The sequence below is a fragment of the Phyllostomus discolor genome, chromosome 10 (assembly GCF_004126475.2).
Source record: "Phyllostomus discolor isolate MPI-MPIP mPhyDis1 chromosome 10, mPhyDis1.pri.v3, whole genome shotgun sequence".
In the NCBI taxonomy this organism is placed as follows: domain Eukaryota; kingdom Metazoa; phylum Chordata; class Mammalia; order Chiroptera; family Phyllostomidae; genus Phyllostomus; species Phyllostomus discolor.
This window is the reverse complement of record NC_040912.2, coordinates 8,002,455-8,021,620: the sequence shown is the minus strand read 5'-3', so window position 1 is coordinate 8,021,620 and position 19,166 is coordinate 8,002,455. Positions and strand designations below refer to the sequence as shown.

Here is a 19,166-nt window from a genome sequence, read left to right as displayed (position 1 = left end):
TGCCCTGGTGCTGAATCCCAGCGGGGGTCAGTCTGCATAAGTCCTGAGACCTTTGTGGCCCTTTAAGAGTAGTCTCCTGAGAATCCTAGAGTTTCTTCTGCTGCCCCAACCCCCACTGGTTTTTACAGCCAGAAGTTATAGGGACTTATCTTTCTGGCACTGAACCCTGGGCTTGTTCATCTGGCCTGGGCCTGGGATCCCTCGCTCCTGAGATATCCCTCCTGATTTTTATCTGCCACACATGAATGTGAGACCTCCTGTTCAGTCGTCTCTCCACACCACTCTGTGTCTCCATGCCTCTCCGCTCCTCTCCACCTCTCTGTGTGTCTCCGTGTCTCTGCCCCTCCTACCTGTCTGGATGAATGTGGCTTCTTTAAATCTTTGGTTGTTAGACTTCCATACAGCTTGATTTTCTGATGAGTCTGGGTGATATTTGTTTTGTAGTCTAGTTGTAGTTTTTACTGTAGTTGTGTAAGGAGGCGAAGCATGTTTACCTATACCTCCATCTTCACTGGAAGTCTGGGCTTTTGAATATTATGAAGGAATAGATATTCTCTAATGCTGACTTGGTGGAGAACACAAGACATTCGGTTGAAGGTTTTCTTATTTTTTATTTTTTATAGATTTTATTTATTTTTAGAGATAAGGGCAGGAGAAAGAGGGAGAGAAACACCAATCGGTTGCCTCTTGCATGCCCCTAATCAGGGACCTGGCCTGCAACCCAGGCATGTGCCCTGACTGGGAATTGAACCAGAGAACTTTCAGTTCATAGGCTGGCTCTCAGCATACTGAGCCACACCAGTCATGCCAAGGTTTTGCTATCTTGGTTAGAATTTTCCCTTTGTTCATTTGTTCTCTTGGGTGCTTAGGCTGTTACATTTTCTTGGTCTGCTATTTCCATGCATACTCAAAATTCTCATAGAGGGTTCCTTGTAATCCCCTTTCTTTTAAGGATCGCATCCAGGATTGCTCTAATAGGGCCCACTTCTGGGTATTTAGGACACTTCAGTCTTAAGGAATATTCAGTATCAGTAACAAATTCATTAGAGGCCGAGTCGTAGTGGTTTAAAGTACATTTTCTTTGGTGAACCTCAAGTGCTTTTTCTTTACAGTTCCGCCTTCTTGGCCTCTGGTTTTCTTCACTCAACCTGACCTCGAGGCAGTTATCTGATACTTAATCGGGTTTCATTCTCAACACTGCTCTCTGGGTGCAAGAATGGTAGTTAAATGTGGAATAGTTTCAGCATTTTGGCCTTTATTAAATATAAAAGGTAACTTAAAAAACTTTGTTTCCGTTATTAGATAAATTTTAGTTCAGGTTGAGAAAGTTCTTTTAATGGATATTAATATTGGGAAGTTTTTAATGGGTACTATAATAAAGCCAAAGTCTGTGTGCTTATTCCTTATCCAAATAATACGCATCTTTGGAGTTTGCTGTAAATGTAAGCTTTTAGGATTTGTATTTCTCACACTCATTCTCTTGATTTGGGCTTTCCTCATATTTTTCTTTCATTTCAAATACCGATTTGTTTTCCCCATCCCTCAGCTGGATGTTGTTAGGCAGTCTCTTTCTGGGGGGAAGGTCTGTTGGGTCCCTAAGGCAGGCTCAGTATCTGGCACGTGGTATGTGGTAGGCACACTTGTTGCATGAATGAGTGAACTAGCTTCCGGGTGGTGCTGAGGTTGTTGATCATGGCTCATTATTATTCTCTTCGTGTTACTTTCTCCCTTCCTTTTCCTTCTCTGTTACCCCTATTATTTCCTTTTCCACTCTTTTTACATCAGGGGCCTGGATAGTACCTCTCATGGTCACTGTGGAACATTCTCGTTGGTTCCAGGGTAAAAGAGGTTGCTCCTCCTGGTGGAGGGCAAATACTGAGTGTTGCAGAGTCAGCGGGAAGGCATGGTATAGGCCACTCCATTGCATGAGTGCCGTTGTCCTTTCGTTTTCCCCAGTAAACCTGTTGACTGCTAGTACCCTTAACTGTGTTACATGGACCACGGAAGAGGAAGTCTTGGCCACGGTCACCCCTGAAGACTTCTTAGAGAGTTGATTCCTTCTGGGGGCCCCGTGGCAGCCCCGAGAGGGCAGGAGAGGGAAGCGTGCTGAAAACTAGAAATGAGTTAGACTCAGGGCCTTCCCTTTGGTGGCCAAGGTGGCCCCCTTCGGCGGGTGGGTGTCCGAAGACAGGGGCCTTTAGAGCTGCACTCAGGCATAGGGCACAGTCGGGGGCAGGATGTGTACATTTATTAAAGAAGCCCACGGAAAGAAACTGGCACGTTTGCTCAGAACTTGTCCATGGGACACGCGTGCCCCCCTTCAAACCAGTGTTGAAAATGAGAGTTTCTCGTCACCGGAACGGTGACTCTTACTGCTCTTCTGTGCGTGGCGTTTGCTCACAAGCCGCGTGTTCTGCGGGGATGAAGAGGCGTCTAGACGGCCTTCCCTCACGCCCGCCTCACTTCCCCCTCCGTCTCCTTTCGGCAGCCTCTTACAATACTTGTAGTCTGACCATTTGTATATTTTTCCTGGCTTGGCTTAAATCCACAAGCAGGGAAGTTCATGTTTTTGTTCTTGAAAAATGTTCCTTGAAGTTCCTGCTGAACTTTTACCTAGCTTTTACCGTAACAGGGGGTGCACAAACATTCTCTAGTTTAAGCGAAACCACCGGTGTCTGCAGATGCAAGTGTTGCTGAACTTGACATCCTTACCCTCAAGTGTCCCTCCCCAATTATTTTCTGTCTGTTTTTTTTTACGCCCTGTGTGTGGCTAAAAAAGATTTGAAGCAAACTAGTGGAGGCCTCCTGGACACACCAGACACCCCTTAGTAGTCAGAGGCTACCGTGCCGACTTGGTTTTGGTGGGTGAGTGACGTCAGCGGTGCGCTTACTCTGGGCAGCCAGCAGGCCCCCCGCTGGCCTGTAGGTAGCCCACCTTACCGGACTCAGGGAGAGAAAGCATCACGTGTCATCTGAGGCTCCTCTGGGATGGGCTTTAGCTTCTGAGCAAGTGGTTACAGATGCGTGAGCGTAAGCCATGCTGATTATGTCCTCTTAAATATTCTTTCCCGAAACTTGTGTACTTCTCAACAAGCATTTACTAAGCATTAGACATATTTATGGAATTTTAATGTTTGCCACAAGAGGGCAAAAACATGTGGTTCCTTACTTTTGACAGACTTATATAATCTAATTTGGTTATTTAACACAATGAACCTTTTAACTTACTCTGTAAAGGTTTTTATTTTATTTAACATCATTAGATTTTTCAACAGTTATTTCAAATGGCTCCAAAAACTGTTGTCAGGGTGACTTTTGATTTCTCACAGGATTATTAAAGATTTAAATCAGATTCTGTTTATAGAAGCTCAAACAGCACAAATGTTCTAACATCCGTTTACTTTCTAACTGAGGAAACTTTACAGTAGCTTTAGCTATATGCAGACTGTAATTATGGGTATATACTTACTATATTCAGTCTGTCTCCAAGGGCAAAACCTGTGTAAGTAATTTCAATCGTTTGTCATTGGTGCTTCTCTAGAAAAAAAATGGCCAGAGGTTTCAGGTTTTCAGACACCACTTTGGTTATAAGATGGTAGCTATGGCCAGATTGCTAAGAAAACTGCTAAGTTTTCAAGTGCTGTCACCTGAAATGTGGACGTTTTCCCATGTGAGCGGCGCGCTGTCAGGACACAGGCCCCAGTGTCACGGCAGGTCCGCTTTGTGTCGTGTCCCCGCTCAGCCCCACGTTCGCCGACCCTTCGGCTGGCGGGTGTGCACGAGCTCCTTCCTTCCTCAAAGGGTGTGACCTGCTTTTGGGTGAAGAGTGAGGTTTGTAATTTTTGTAGGGACAAACCAAATGTTTCTTGGAACTTCTTTTTCTTAGGTTAATGCCAGGAGTTACTTGGTTGGTGGCTCCCCGCACCCCCCACCCCACGTGGCTCGTGTGGTGGTCACTCTTCCTCAGTCGTTGCCTTACGGGTTTCACTGCCGTTGGCACTCCAGAAAGCTTTCATCTCCTATCAGGGTTAGCTGGAAAAGTTGAGTCTTTCTCTTTTTTTTTTATTTTATTGGCATGCAAAGCCTATTATTACCATTTTCAGGGGCACAGATCTGAGTAGAAGTGATTCTACCCCAAGAAGTCCCCCTCCGGTAGTTTTTCTCTCTCAACCCTCCTCCACCTTCCAGATGAGTAAGAAAGGCCAGGCTGGGAAGGGAGGAGGTGGAAGCGACACTCGTCATGCCATTCTCCTTCGGGACACTGTCATCGGCTCACCAGGTTCCTGGGGAGTGGTTCAGTGAGGGACACCCAGGTGCCAGGATGTGTGGTTCTGGATCTAAAGACCTAGTTTGAGTGCTGTGCCCTTTAGCAGCTACGTGATTTGGGGAGAAATTTCTTAATTTCTTTTTAATCCTCACCTGAGGACATGCTTACTGTTTTCAGAGAAAGGAAGGGAGGGAGAGAGAGGGACAGAAACATTGATGTGAGAGAGAAACAGATGCCGCTCTTTTGCACCTTGTGCCCTGACTGGGGATTGAACCTGCAACCTTTTGGGTTAAGGGATGATGCTCCAACCAACTGAGCCACCCTAGCCAGGAGTTAAATTTTTTTTTGAATGTACGGTGCCTCAATTCTAAAATGGAAGTAGACATATTTGTATTCTTACAACCTCAGGGAATGTTGGTCAGTCCTTCTGGTCAAAAAGCAAATGCTCGTGTGCACATACATGTCTGCATGTGTGTACACACACCGTCTATATTTAGGTTGTTTTAACGATCTAATACTGTATAGTTTGGGGACTGTCTTATTGGCTTTTTGATATATTAAGTTTTTTTCCTTTAACTTTTACGTTTTTGAATGAGTGAGAAAGAGGTGTCTTCATGGAAAAGCTGTATTCTTAATCGGTTTTCTTTTGAGCACCTCTTTTAACCCTGACCATTTCCAGCTGATCTCTGGGATACAGCTTCAACTGTAAGTGCTCTAGAAAGGCCAACAAACAGAGTAAACTACAGGTAAATAATCTTTTCTTATTTGGAAAGAACTAGAAAGTGTTTACAGCACATATGATTTGTTAAATGCAGGGAAAGCATCCTCCTTTGTTTTTAAGGAGATTTTTCTTGTCAGGCTTAAAATAAAACATCATTGTCCTATTTACTTGCTGAGGGAAGCTCTAGAAAAATCTCTCCATTAAATTAGAATATAACGCATTAGGGCTTGAGTATTTTGCAAATTGGGACAGAAAATTGAATTGCTTGCAAGTGTGGGGAATTTTTTTCCTTAGACACTTTGAGTCATATCCTTGCTCTATTATTGCTTGTAAGTGCAGGGAACTTAATCTCATTTATTTCAGAACTGAAATTGGAAGGTTTGTTGTTATTTAAATAATTGCACGCTACTCATACATAATGAAAATAGATAACAAAGTGTTACCCAGGGTGTGTTTCATCTAGTGGTATAACCTAGCTGGGCGGAAATTGTTTCAACTGTGCTGGCGTTCTTTGTCCTCAGTATGGTGATTGTTCATAATGCACAATGTTTCAGTGTTTGGTCATTTAAAATTTTTTGAAATTCAATTACTTGGAATTGGTGTGGAGGTTGAGAAGAAATTAATATTTTTTAGTGTAAACAAACACAAAGCAATAAAAGGATTTCTTTTTCTCCGTAGGAACCTTGGGTAATGTGGAGCATGGGAACCAATATCAGATCAAATTGATGTATGAACATAATCTTCAGAGAACGGCCTGCAATATGACTTACGGGTCATTTGGTGGTGTAAAAGGTAATTTGCATTTATTCGTGAATGCGTTATTGCCAGTACCAGGTTTGGAATACAGCAGGTCCTCAACTCATAACATCATTTTGTTCAATGTGGCTTAGTTGTAACGTTGATGAAATGTCGTAGACATTTAACTTTTGTTTCTCTCAGCCTCTGGTGAAACTGGTCCCATTATGTGTTGTCTGGCTTACAGTTGAAGAACCTATCTGTGATGTTAAGTGAGAATGTATTTGGCCATGTAGAAAGGGATGATTATGTGGTATGAATCTCAGAAAGAGTTAAACGTGTTTTACCAAAAGCTTTATATTCAAATACCCAAGCAAAATAATAAGGAAAAACTTTACACATGAATGTGTTCGATTTTCCTATAACCAACATTTTTATGTGGTCTACGGAGACATTTCTAAAACTGACTTTTCTTCAGAGTCTGTCTTTTATTCGTGGGCCCATGGAAGTGGAGCTTTCTTGTGGTGGAGCTGTGTGCCTGCCTCTTGGTGGAAAAAGGGGTGGATCTCACTGAAGGGGGTCCCTGCTCCGCCTGCGCTAGTGCAGCCGGCCTGCCGAGCCCTCTGTCCGCCCTCCTGTCTCCAGGCCCGTTGGCACCAGGGCTCTAGGCCCAGGGACCAGGAGAGACTGAAATGCAGGCCTGATCCTGCTGCTCAAGCCCTGCGCCCCCAGAGGAAGGGTGCATTTTCTGAATGGCACAGAGCCATCACCTTTACCAAGGTCAGCTCAGTGCGGCTGGGTTCCCCTCACCTTGGGGGTAAATGTTTCTGATTAGCACAAGGGCTACCCGCAGTGCCGGCGCCCTAGTCCCAGGGCCTCAGGGTGCCTGCAGTTTGGTGCTTGCTTCCGGGCACCAGTGCTGTTGCTGCCGGAGGGTTTTTGTGTGGAAGCAAATGCCTTTCGCGCGACAGCGTCATCAAGCTGTTGGTGCTCACTGGAGGACCAGCAGCCCACTGGTGACACATACTTGTGTGACTTTGTGTGGCCCCTGCAGAATGTGCAACTAGGGATTTTAGAACACATTCACCCTTTTCTAGCTGCTGTTTGTATGAGTTGATTAGCCATTGTATTAAAAAGTAGCCTACCTATTTAGATTTTTCTTCAGTGACAGGAAAAAACAACGTTATTTTGGAAGTATCTTTCATTCCTATGAATTCAGGGTTTTTTAGAAGATTTTGCGTATTTATTTTTAGAGAGAGGGGAAGGGAGGGAGAAAGAGAAGGAGAGAAGCATCAATGTGTGGTTGTCTCTCACACGACTCCCACTGGAGACCTGGCCTTTGATTCCCAGGCATGTGCCCTGACTGGGAATCGAGCCGGCGACCCTTTGGTTGGCAGGCCTGCACTCCATCCACTGAGCCACACCAGCCAGGGCCTGTGAATTCAGTTTTGTCTTACCTAGAGGTGACTGTAAGGAACGGGTGAACTCGAGCACACCAGTTAGCAGTCGGGGGTGTTTTGGGTGGTAATGTGCAAAGAAACCATTTGAGTAATTAATATGAACCGATACAAAACCCTGGGCTGGAATGCATAATTGCTGAACTTGAGTAACAGGAATTCTTTGAGAAATATGGGCAAAGTCTAGGGTTAGGTGAATAGAGGACAGAAGGAGCTAAAATGTGATGAGCGGCTAACTGCTGTCAGTGAAGTCTCCCCTCCCAGCCGCAGCTGCTGGAACTGATTTTCATTGTTCTAAAAAAAATGTCTGACATGATCGGGAGACCTAGGCCTCCCTCCTTTAATTGACATTTTCAATTCTTTTTTGCCTACGAAATCCCCAAAAGCCAAATCGCTAAATTCTGTATATCTGAAGTCCAAAAATTAAGACAGGAGAAAAAAGTGTTTTGGCTAAGTGGACATAAGGATTTTTTTTGGTAGCATCACAACAGTTCTTTAGATCACATGTTAAATGTCATCTTTTATAGATTGCACTGTCCTTTTAATTTTATTGTCAGGTCATAAAATAAAAAGTTTTAAACTAATCAAAGAAAAATAAATTCTTTGATTTTGTGTGACATTTTTGCTGGATTTAATAATGGACTTCCTAAGTGATAGAGTTGCTGTTTTGAAAAGAACAGATAACTTTGTATTTATATGATACCTTCTCTTAGTTCTTAAACTATGCCTTACATTTCAGAAGTGCCTTCAGAAGAAACAAGAGGATATTCTGACATGTTTTACTTTCCTGTGGTTGAGCAGAATAGTACAGATCGAAACAGAGAAATAGCTGAATAGTAGAAGGAATTTTTTCATTTCATGAGTTTGAAACACTTACCCTTGAGGTATCTACAAGAAAACATGAAAAATTGTGGGGTGGTAAATTAGTAATAATTAGACATATTGGGGAGGTTCTTGGGGGTCTGAGGGGTTACTGCTACTGGGTTTCTTTTTGGGATAATGAAAATGTTCCAAAATTAGATTGTGGTGACAGTTTCATAGTTTTGTCAATATACTAACAATTATTGAGTTATATTCTTAAAAGGGTGGTATGTAAATGACATGCCAATCAAACTTAAAAAAAATTAGCCATGGGATAAACCTAATGCTGGAGAGGTTATGGTGGTCTCTGTCCTACATTGCTCATGGTCGTGTAAAATGATACAACATTCTTATAAGGCAGCTGGGCTATTAAGAGCCATGGAAATGTTCTTGGGTACTAAAATGCATGTGAGGAAATAATGCAAAATGTGGGACAGTCACATCAGGTTGCCCTGTGTTAATTTATTCTTCACTCTTTCTATCCTCCCTTCTTTCCTTTTGTAGCTACCTATGTGCATTTACTTGTAGACAATTAGAAGTGATTAAATTGTGTAATAGAGGAGAATGACTAAGTTTTGATGCATCGATTCAGTGGGTTACTATGAAGCTATGAAGATTAAGTTTTGTTTGCTTGAATGAACATCTTCTAACATAATCTTTGTTTGCCTTTCTGATTGTTTCATTAGGATAGACTGTAGGAATAAAATTATTCAGTCAGAAGGTCATAATTTTTTTTCTCACTTTGGAAGCTCAAATGCTATATACATAAATTGTAAAAAGTACAGAATTTAGAAAGCAGAAAATAAGTCACTCCAAGATATACATATGCCAAAAGAAAGCCCATTTTCTAAGTCTGTCTCTAGTGTTTTCTTTTTCTTTATTTTTTTAAAAAGGTTTTATTTATTTATTTTTAGAGAGAGGGTAAGGAAGGGAGAAAGAGAGGGAGAGAGACATCGATGTGCAGGAGATACATCGATTCGTTGCCTCTTGCGGGTTCTCAACTGGGGACCCAGCCCACAACCCCGGCCTGTGCTCTGGTTGGGAATCGAAATGGCCGCTGTTTGTTTTACAGGCTGGTGCTCACTCTGCTGAGCCACACCAGCCAGGGCTCTGGTGTTGTTTGAATGTGTGTTTTTCTAGGTGCGAGCAGATCATTCTCTTGCAGGGGTGTCCAATGGTTTGGCGCCTTTGTGTCACACTGGAAGAAGAGTTGTCTTGGGCCACACATTAAATACATTGTGCCACGTCATCACAAAATAATCGCATCATGTTTTAGGTAAATTTACGACTTTGTGTTGAGCCGCATCACAGCCATCCTGGGCTGCATGTGGCCCACAGGCTGCAGGTTGGACACCCCTGGGTGAAAACTCCCCTACACTTCATCTGGGTTTTAAAGAGGACGCTAAAAACCTCGAATTTTACCTTCCTTGGTATTTATGACGGCTTCTTGTGGAGTTATTAAGTTGGGTAACTAGGTTTAGCAGTCCTCAAGAAAGGAATTAAGTAAAAAGGAAACCTGGCCGTATTGTAAACGAATGGAAGGCAGTGGAGTTTTGGTGTGTGCATCGAACCACCACTAGATGGCAGTCCTCTACAGCCTTGGGCCTTAGTCGGTACTGCTTTTGAGTAGGGTATGGTTAGGAATCAAAAATGGAGGAATTTTGATCCCAGCTAATACTTTGCCTTTTACTAAAAATAAATGCACTTTCTCCAACTTGCAAAAAAGTAATGGAGTGGTTTTTTTAAAAAAAAAATTAATTATAGTAGGCAATGCCTGAATATAATGTAAAAATGCATTTAGGTATGCTTTTTAAATTTTATTTTATTATTATTATCATTATATTTTTTTTATAAGAGAAAGTTTATTTAGAAGGTCACAGAGGCAGAAGGAGTGAGCCAGCTGGGCTGCGTAGGCTGAGAAACAAGTTACAGAGGCCGAAGAAGGCCCTTGGAGCTTAGGAGAGAGAAAGGTAAAGGCAACACACCTGGTGGGGGGGGCGGCAGGGGGAGGATTCACATCAGATCACAATGGGCTCTTGATAAAAATGCAGCTTCAGCCCTGACCTTCCTGGCTCAGTTGGCTGAGCTTCTACCAGCAAAGGAAAGGTTGCCGGTTCGATTTCAGTTCCAGTGGGTCAAGGCTCATGCCTGGGTTGTGGGGCAGGTTCCTGTTTGGCTCCCATGCGCGAGGCAACCAACCCATGTTTCTCTGTCACATTGATGTTTTTCTCCCTCTCATCCTCCCTTCCCCTCTTCCTAAAACGAAATAAGTGAACTCTTTAAAAATGCAGGTTCTGATTCTGTAAGTCTGGAACTGTACCTGAGAGCCTGAATTTCTGACCATCTCCCAGGTGATGCCAAATCTCGGGTTCTAGACTGCTGCCATCTGGCTCTGCGCCAACCGAGTGCTTATCACGTGCCTGCCAGCGCTGCCAGTGCTTTATAGGTTGAGTATCTTACTCAGATACGCTTCTTGAGGGGCAGCGGAGGGATTCTAATCCAGACTCTGCCTCCAGAAGCTTATGCTGTTAATCATACTGAGCTGCCTCCCTTTCCGGGCTGTGAGTCAGTTCACCCTCTTCCTAGTTCAGAAGCAAACTGTCCCATTACAAAGGGCTGTGCTTTGGTTTGGCCACAGTCAGTGCCTGACTTTGATTCTTTGTGGATTGTGGAACACGTGTCGAATAAGCTTTTTGGAAAAGTGCCCTCCTCCAACAATCAGGGAGGTTATAGGTAGGAAGGTAATACAGGATTTGAAACTAGCAAAAGAGTAAGTACTGGCTTTTTTTTTTTTAACTTTTTTTTGCTTGTCTGTTAAAGCAATCTTTTGAAAGCACCTTTTATACATTTGCAGTAACTCAAAGGTACATTCATTTGATGCAGTAAGGTTTGGTTTTACCTTCAGCCGTGTGCAGTGCTTATTAATGAGAAAGAAGTGATAAAGAAATAGGAACTCTAGTTTTATGAACTAGTTGGAGAATATTTGCCTAATATCTTCCATTATTCACTCTACTACGTACCGTTCCAGAACTTAAATTATGACATTTTCCATATTATACATTTTAGAGGGAAATAACTGAAATGTCAATATTAATGGCTGTATTGGGCTTTTTTTTTTATTACAGAGGGGGTGGAGGGCAACGTCTTGAAGTTAAAAAGTGTTGTTCGTTTGATTTGAATCTAAGCTACTTTTATTTTAAAGGGGCATGTGGCTGTGAGTATCTATAAAAACGTTAGTTTATCTTTGCTTCTTACGCTATTGACAGGTTAGTGCTTGTAAAATTTAATGGGTGGCGTAGCATGGGCAATCAAATTACGGTTTGGAAACATACTAAACAATTTTGAAAGGTGGATTCAAATTGATTTTAAACTATGTTAGTAAAATTGATGGAATTTATTTGGTTTGGTTCGTTGAACTCTACTTGGTTTTGAAAAAAAGGAACAAATGATAGTTCTGCCAGATTTTTCTCTGATTTTGTGTTCCTGGTGTCACTACAGCTTCCGGTGGTTGTGGACGTGGTGTTTTACCTGGTTAACAAGCTCGCCGTGTTAGAGCAGTGCCGGGTCTGCGCCCGGAGGGCGTTGGCACTGACTGGCAGAGAGCCAGTGGCGGGGGGAAGAAGGAGCGTCACTGTCCAGGGAGCACAACTGCACGTGCTCGGCTTGGTGAGACACGCCGCTTTGTGCAGTCAGTCCGCTGTGATGCGTCTTGCTACCGTCGAGAGTTGAGCGAGAATTTCCTTTGCTCATGATTTGACTTCGAGACCCTATAGTTAGTTCCATCCTCAGTTACACAAAATTTGCCCTGTAGGACTGTGACAGGTTGCTGAACCGTATGATGCGTGGGAATCTTTCAGGTGCACGACGGGGACACTGAGATGAAATTGCTGATTTGTTGGAGATGTGTGGGAATTTTCAGGGACTGAAGCGAGTCTGGCATTAGTGCTCCCTTGCATCACTTCCTCCTCTGTCTGTCTGTCTGTCTGTCCTTTCTTCCATCCCTGCATCTATCCAGCGTGCATGCACTGAGAGCCTTCTGGGTGCTCAGGCCCTGTACTAGCTTCTTGGAGTGAACAGATGAATGAAAGGCACTTTATGTTCTCAAGAAGCTCACAACCTGGTGGGGGGGGGCAGTACAGACTAAGAACTAACTGGACTGTAATAGAGATGGACATTGCAACGTTATGCTGGGGCCCTGGGGGTAGCACAGCTCTTCCAGGCTGAGTGTGTGTGTGTGTGCGTGTGTGAGGGGAGGGGAGGGGAGTATATGAGGGTGAGCAAGTGTGCCGTTCCCCTTTTTATTCCAGCTCTTCATTTTTTATCCACCTTGATCTGGAGACTACTAATTCCAGTTTCTGGTACATGAGCAGTTGTGTGGCCTTTGGTATAAAGCCTTCAGTGCCCATGGGATGGGCCTCCCAGGTTTCTTCTGGGACAGTTTGTTCCTCTCGGGCAGTGTATTCTTCAGACTTCAGAGCACTTTTAAAATTTTACTTTGATTTAAAAACCTTGGTATTCTCAGGCTACTAATCTGATTTTTTACTTATAGCTGAAAGCCCCGAGTAAGGCAGAGCGGTCTCCGTAACTCCCAGCTGCGCTTTGCCGGAGAAGGATGATGATGCAGTGTGCGTAGGGTCCGTGCAGTGGCCATGGTGCTGAGAACGGCAGACCGCAGGGCGGGGGTAGGAAGAGAAACCAACGCCAGAGAGAGCCGACCCGAGAGAGAGCCTTTGCTCGAGAGACGTGCAGAGACAGGAGGGGGAGGGGAGAGAGTTTGAGGAGTAGCAGGGGGTCTGGAGTGTCAGAGGTCAAGCAGCCGGAGTGTTCCTTGAGAGGAGAGCCCTGGATTTTGCATTTGGAGGCCAGTGTTGATCATGAGCAGTTTATAGAGGAGAGGAACGTCAGTCTGGCTGCTCCGTGGAGGAGCAGCAGAAACCCCGAAGGGCAGCTCTTTCGGGAAGAGGTTTGGCCACGAAGGGGAGACAGAGGGGAGGCCCCAGCCGGAGGGCCCGGCTCCACGCCAGGGGCCGTCTTCCAGGGCGCAGGGCAACATCTTGGTCCGAGGAGCAAATGCCTCCCGTGGTGTTTCTGGAAGGGCGGGCTGGAATGCACTTTTAATGAAACATTATGCTGTTTGGATTATGAAGGGCCAGTTTTGTTCCTTAAGATTTTATTTCTTATCACATAATTTGTGCTTTAGTCACGTTGAATTGCCTTCTTTTCGTGATGAATTTGTGGTTTATGGAAAAAGGCTTTTAGATACTTCATTAGAGATTATGACCGTCGTATGGTTCTCTCTTCAGTTTTCCCCCCGTCTCCAACATTTTTTGCTTTCATCTTACTTATTTAACCCATATATGTTTTAAAGACTTTTATTTATTTGTTTTAGAGGAAGGGAAGGAGAAAGAGAGGGAGAGAAACACTGACGTGTGAGAGAGACCTTTGACTGCCTCTCGCACTCCCCGAACTTGGGTTCCGGCCCGCGGCCCAGGCGCGCGCCTGACCAGGAGTTGAACAGGCGACTCTTCGGTTTGCGGGGTGATGTGCCATCCACTGAGCCGCACCAGCCTGGGCCCCATCTATCTTTCTACATATTATCCCTCTGTCTGTCTGTCTATTATAATTTTACTGTGGTAAGAACAATGAACATGAGACCTACTCTTAACAGATTTTAAAGTATGATACACTATTGTTACCTGTAGGCCCCTCTAGGTTTCTTGATCATACATTTCTGTTTTACATGAGGGTATTTATTTTTTGAGCTTGTCTGGTAACAGCCAACTCAAGCCTTAGAGGACCATTAACATCAAAGCCCAGAACCTCCCAGTTTCTGCGTAGGCCACAGTTGTGCTTTTCCCTTGGGTGTGTTCCTGTTCTCTTTCTAACCTCGCCTTTGGCACCCTGAGGGTTCTTTTGACTGCACTTGACCGTTGGCTTAAGCAAGAATAGGAGACGTGTTGCTTATCATCACCTGGGTCTCCGGTGTGATCGGACCTCTTGCTTCCGTCTCCTCAGACAGGCTCTTCCATTCTGGTCCCACGATGGCTATAGTAGCTCTCAGTCTTGCTTCTCCCATTCTGGTCCACACGGAAAAGTGCCCGCCTCCCTCCAAGGAGGCTCCGCCAAGGCCTTTCCCCAACTGATTGGCTCTGGTTTGCCGTCTCGGAACCAGTCTCTGGCAGCAGGGGCATAAGAGTGAGGGTGGTCAGTCCTCCTCTGGCCGCTGAGACTAAGGGTGGGGAGGAGTGGCTCCTCAGTGGAATAGCGGGGAGTAGTAATCCGTGGCCAGTTGCAGGGCTCTGGAGCTGGCCAAGGAGCAAGACGCGGCTGCCAGATGGCAGTGGTACACCGTGAACTTCATTTTGGGTGTGCTTTGACAGGAGTGCCCATGAGGGAAGGTCCTCAGAGCAGGACACCTTCCACAGACAGCGACACAGGACAGCCACCCAGACTGGGGAGAGGGCAGGAAACCTGTGGCAGGGGTGGGGGAAGGGGGACGACCAGTGGGGCTCTGTGCGGAGGTGACATTGCTCAGGTGCAGGATGGGCGTCTGCGTCAGGGAGCTGTGACGGGCGGCGGTGACTCAGCCTCTCACAGCGTCGGGGTTTGTCTTCTCTGTGGCTAGCGGGCAGGTGTTGGGTGCACTTCCGCAGGCTGTGCTAAGCAGGCACGTGCTAAATGGCCAGAAATATGCTAATCTGGGCTCTATTTAAAGCAACTGGAGGTCTAAAAATTTGAGTGTGGCATCTGTGGGCTTCGAGTTCACAGTCAGCCTGCTGCAACGGAGTCAACAGCAGGGGCCCAGGATGCAGGGGCCACCTCGGACCCATTTATGTAATGTTGACAAAAGAGAGTGCAGTGGGTACTGGGTGGCCCAAAAAGTGCGCGTGTCCACTGCACTTGATTTCTCTTTCTCTCCCAGAACTTCTCTGGTGCTGCTGTGGGACTGATGGGAGAGGCAGCCCACGGTGGGGGGCGGGAGGGTGCGCACGGGGTCAGAGGGTCAGGGCCCAGCCGTCCAGGGTGCGCTCTGCTCTGGGCTGTACACAGCCTCGTGCTGGCTTCATTGTGGGGGGCTCGAGGGTGACCGGCGCTCCAGATGTTTGTTTGTATTTAGGGATTTGCTGTAGTCCAGTTTGAGTGCTTTTCAAGGCCGTTTGTCCGTTTTTAGTCCTGGTGTGCATAGCTATGGCGGGCATGTCCCCAGATTCGTGCTAGACAGAGTGGAACTTGCAATAGTTTGGGCATGATTTTTACTTTGTCCTCTCCTCCCTTCCAATACTCACAAAACCAACATGTGTATGCTCTGGTGAAAAAGTAACCGTGTTCACAAAGGGACATTTGAACACACGGACCTGCGGGAAAGAGAAAGTCAATGGCTCAGTGCCATCGCCCAAACACGACCACCGACGGTGCTCCAGGGCTCCACGGACTGCGACCCACGTGCTCTGAGCGAACCCCGAGTGACCTTATCTCACTGGAGTTCACTGTCCTGCCATCCGAAGGGCACAAACACGGAAAACGCACGCTTATCGTGCGGAGTCTGGTGCTGTACTACGTGGAATGTCAGCGAGTTGTGGAAATAAGTGTGTTGAATAGATGTATTTCTTAGGAAAGCTTTCACTTCACATGACTGTGTCCCGAAATCAGTTGAGGAATTTATTAAATGTTGGTCCTCATTTTGCTTCGGTTGTAAACACATGGATTTACTAGCAAAGGAAAAAAAGACATTAGTTAGGTTTGTCTGTAAGCAGCAGAAATAGCATGGTGTTTGACATTCCTAAATGTTTGGTGGTACATCTATTATACCTGTCAGTTTTTGCATGCCAAGTCACGCTTGCCTTTTCTTTCAAATGGCAAAAAATTTTATATGGTGAGTTAAAAACTGTGCACATTTTAAACTCTGGGAAACTCTTCAGCTACATGTACTGTGTGTCTGAATCACACTTGAGGATTCCTGGTAATGGCGTCCGCAGGTGTGTGGGGAGTACCCTGCACTGGTACCCTGGGGCTGGTGGGGGGTATCCTGGTGAAGTACCCTGGAACTGGTAGGGAGGACTCTGCACTGGTACCCTGGGACTGGTGGGGAGTGCCCTGTGCCTGGACTCGGGGACTGATGGGAGGACCCTAGACAGGCACTCTGGGACTGGTGGGGAGTGCCCTGTGCCTGGACTCTGGGGCTGATGGGAGGACCCTGGACAGGCACTCTGGGACTGGTGGGGAGTGCCCTGTGCCTGGACTCTGGGACTGAGGGGAGGACCCTGGACAGGCACTCTGGGACTGGTGGGGAGTGTGCACAGCAGCCCTTCTGACAGACAACACCCTCTGCTTGTTCGGTCACCTTGCCTAGTCAGGCTCCTTTCCCGGTCTGTACACTTGGAACAGTGCTTGTGAATGACGCCTGTTCCGCGGAATTTGAGGTTTACTGCCATGAAGTCGTTCTGAGAGTCATTCTGCATCTGTCCCTTCGCTTCCTGTCTACATTATGTGGATGGTCCGCAGGTCATTTGAGACTGGGTAGATGACACCAAGCCATGTGTCACTTGTTCGCAGATTGTCCCTCAGTTATGACAGTGCTGATTTGCATACAGAGTGGCAGGGTTTCGGTTAGGTTTTTATTTTGTTGGTTTAGTTCTGCAGCCTGCCATAGCAGCCTGCTGTTGCCCGCCTTTAAAATTTAATTTATGTTCTTAAACTGCTCAGTAGTGTGAAATGTTTTCTGAGAGCTCTCTTCTGGTTCTTGGCTCTGTTTTTTTCTTCTGTTTTTTTTTTTGCACGGTATCTTCCTTTCTCCCTGCCATTTTTCTGCAGTGCGAGTGTGGGTTTGTTAGGCCAATCTCTTCTGGTCTTGCTCAGGCTCAGCTTGACCAGCTCCTGGGGGGCTAGTTTGTTTTTTGAGGAGCTGGTGAATTTACCTTGCTTTGGTGTTCCCCTCTGCCGCCCCCCCAACCCCCCCTCAGTCAGAGATGAGTTCGTTTTCCTTTTGGTGACACACCTTCTTGAGGGCTGGGTGCTGCTCAGTGTCTCTGGCCTGTCCCTTGTCTGTGGGGGCGGTAGGGATGGGAGGGGCAGGCGAAATGGGTGTCTGCCACCAGGGCACCTTGCTGGATGATCTGGCCTTAGTCCCGTCTTCTGTGGTTTTGCTAAGTGTCTCCAATCAGTGTTCATGCCCCCTGGATGGTCTGTAACCTGTTAATCTTGGAAGGTGGGGAGATGTTCTCAGACTTCGGAGGTTTTCTTAGAGTCAGCCCCATCTGTTCCTTCCCCTGTTTGACAGGCCTCATCAGGACCTGTTTGTGTCTCCACTCCCCCTCCTCCTCACCCCCACTTTTCTCCCGACCCCTGGGGGTGTGTGTAGGACTAGGCGAGGCAGCTCCCCTCCAGTCCATCCTGCTCCCCGGACTCATCACTGTTGCCGAAGGTGTTTCACCTGACTGCTATTTCTGTGGTTTATGGCCTCCACTGCTCTCTCTCTCTGCAGAAGATCACCAGCAGTGGTAAAATGTGCTTTTCTTGTCCAGTAGAAGGGAATGTGGTGAAGGTAGAGCTTCTGGCGTTCCGGGCATTTCCGTTTCACCAGGCTGTCTGCGTCCCCCTGGGTCCTTTGTTTTTCACAGCCTTTGTGGAGTTCCGAGTTCTCACCTTCACCAGGGCTCTCTGAGTCCAGCTACCCAGATTTTTGGAAACATTTGTTTCTTGACGGCTACCGTTTTTTGAAGGTTATAGCATGGAACTATGTTCTTTCCTTTGATTCACTGCTGCCAGAGAGTGTTTAGTGTTTAGTATCATGTACTCACTTATTGATTTGTTTAATACACAATATTGCATTTGAAAGAGTTTTTGAAAGTAGGCCTTGGATTGCCAGATTTGAGAACTGGATGTTCAGAAAAGTTCTGTAGATTCAGCAGTTCAGTTGTTTGGATGATTCTGGTGGACTCCTTGAAAGATAATCTTTAAAACATTTTTTATATTATATGATCTATTTATTTAGTGTGGGTTGATTTCTTTGTACTTGATGTGAATGTCTTTTTGCCAGATTATTCTTGGCTTTTAAGTTGTGTGTTTTTTAATGCGGTCCAGTCATTGCTTTCCTATAGGATTTATTTCATTTCTTTTAAGCTTAGAAAGTTGTCTCCCGTGCAGTTTAAAAAAAATTTTTTTATTGCATTTTTTTCCCATTATGATTTAGTCCCCTTTTATACTCCTTTCCTCTCTCATGTGCAGTTTTAAGATTTCTATCTTTTGTGTTTTGATTTTCTAGCAGGAATTTTTATATTATTCATAGAGAAGACAACGTGGAGAGAGAGCTAATGTTTGTTATCTCCTGCACTGCAGTGTGCTGTGCTGTTGCGTGCAACCCTGTGAGAGAGCTGACTTAATCGTTCTTTCCCAGACTGGGAAACAAGCTCAGAGAACATGAGGGTCTTGCTGCAAATCATACCTGGGCATCGGGAGGCTCTGGACCCAGAGTTACCTGATTTTGAAGTCCATGTTCTTTCTTTCTTTCTTTTTTTTTAAAAATTTTATTTTAATCATTGTTCAATTACAGTTTTCTCCTTTTTACTCCCAATCCAGCCCCCCCTCCTACCCCTCCTCACTTCCCTCCCATTACCACCCTCCCCTTAGTTTATGACCATGTGTCCTTTAAGTTTGTACCTGTGAACCCTTCCCATTCTCCCCTGAAATTCCCTCTTCTCTCCCCTCTGGTCACTCTCAGCCTGTCCTCTATTTCAGTGTCTTTGGTTATATTTTGGTTGTTTCTTTGTTTTGTTGTTTAGATTCCTGTTAAAGGTGATATCATGTGGTATTTGTCTTTCACTGCCTGGCTTGTTTCACTTAGCATAATGCTCTCCAGCTCCATCCAAGCTGTTGCAAAGGATAGGAGCTCCTTCTTTCTTTCTGCTGCATAGAATTCCATTGTGTAAATGCACCATAGTTTTTTGATCCATTCATTCACTGATGGGCATCTAGGTTGCTTCCAGCACTTGGCTATTGTAAATTGTGCTGGTATGAACATTGGGATGCATAGGTTCTTTCGTGTTGGTGTTTTAGTGTTCTTAGGATAGAGTCCCAGCAGTGGAATCGCAGGGTCCATGTTCTTTCTGATGCACGCCCCTCATTTAAG

The 19,166-nt window shown here is 45.5% G+C and overlaps 1 protein-coding gene across 1 annotated transcript in view; it reads left to right on the top strand.

Moving 5' to 3' along the window:
* The window catches only part of BBS9 (Bardet-Biedl syndrome 9), a 331,962-nt gene that overhangs the window by 20,654 nt on the left and 292,142 nt on the right, over positions 1-19,166 (top strand). The window contains exon 5 of the mRNA XM_028525469.2: positions 5,667-5,780. Coding sequence (XP_028381270.1) covers positions 5,667-5,780 — 114 coding nt within the window. The remainder of the gene's footprint in view (positions 1-5,666; positions 5,781-19,166) is intronic.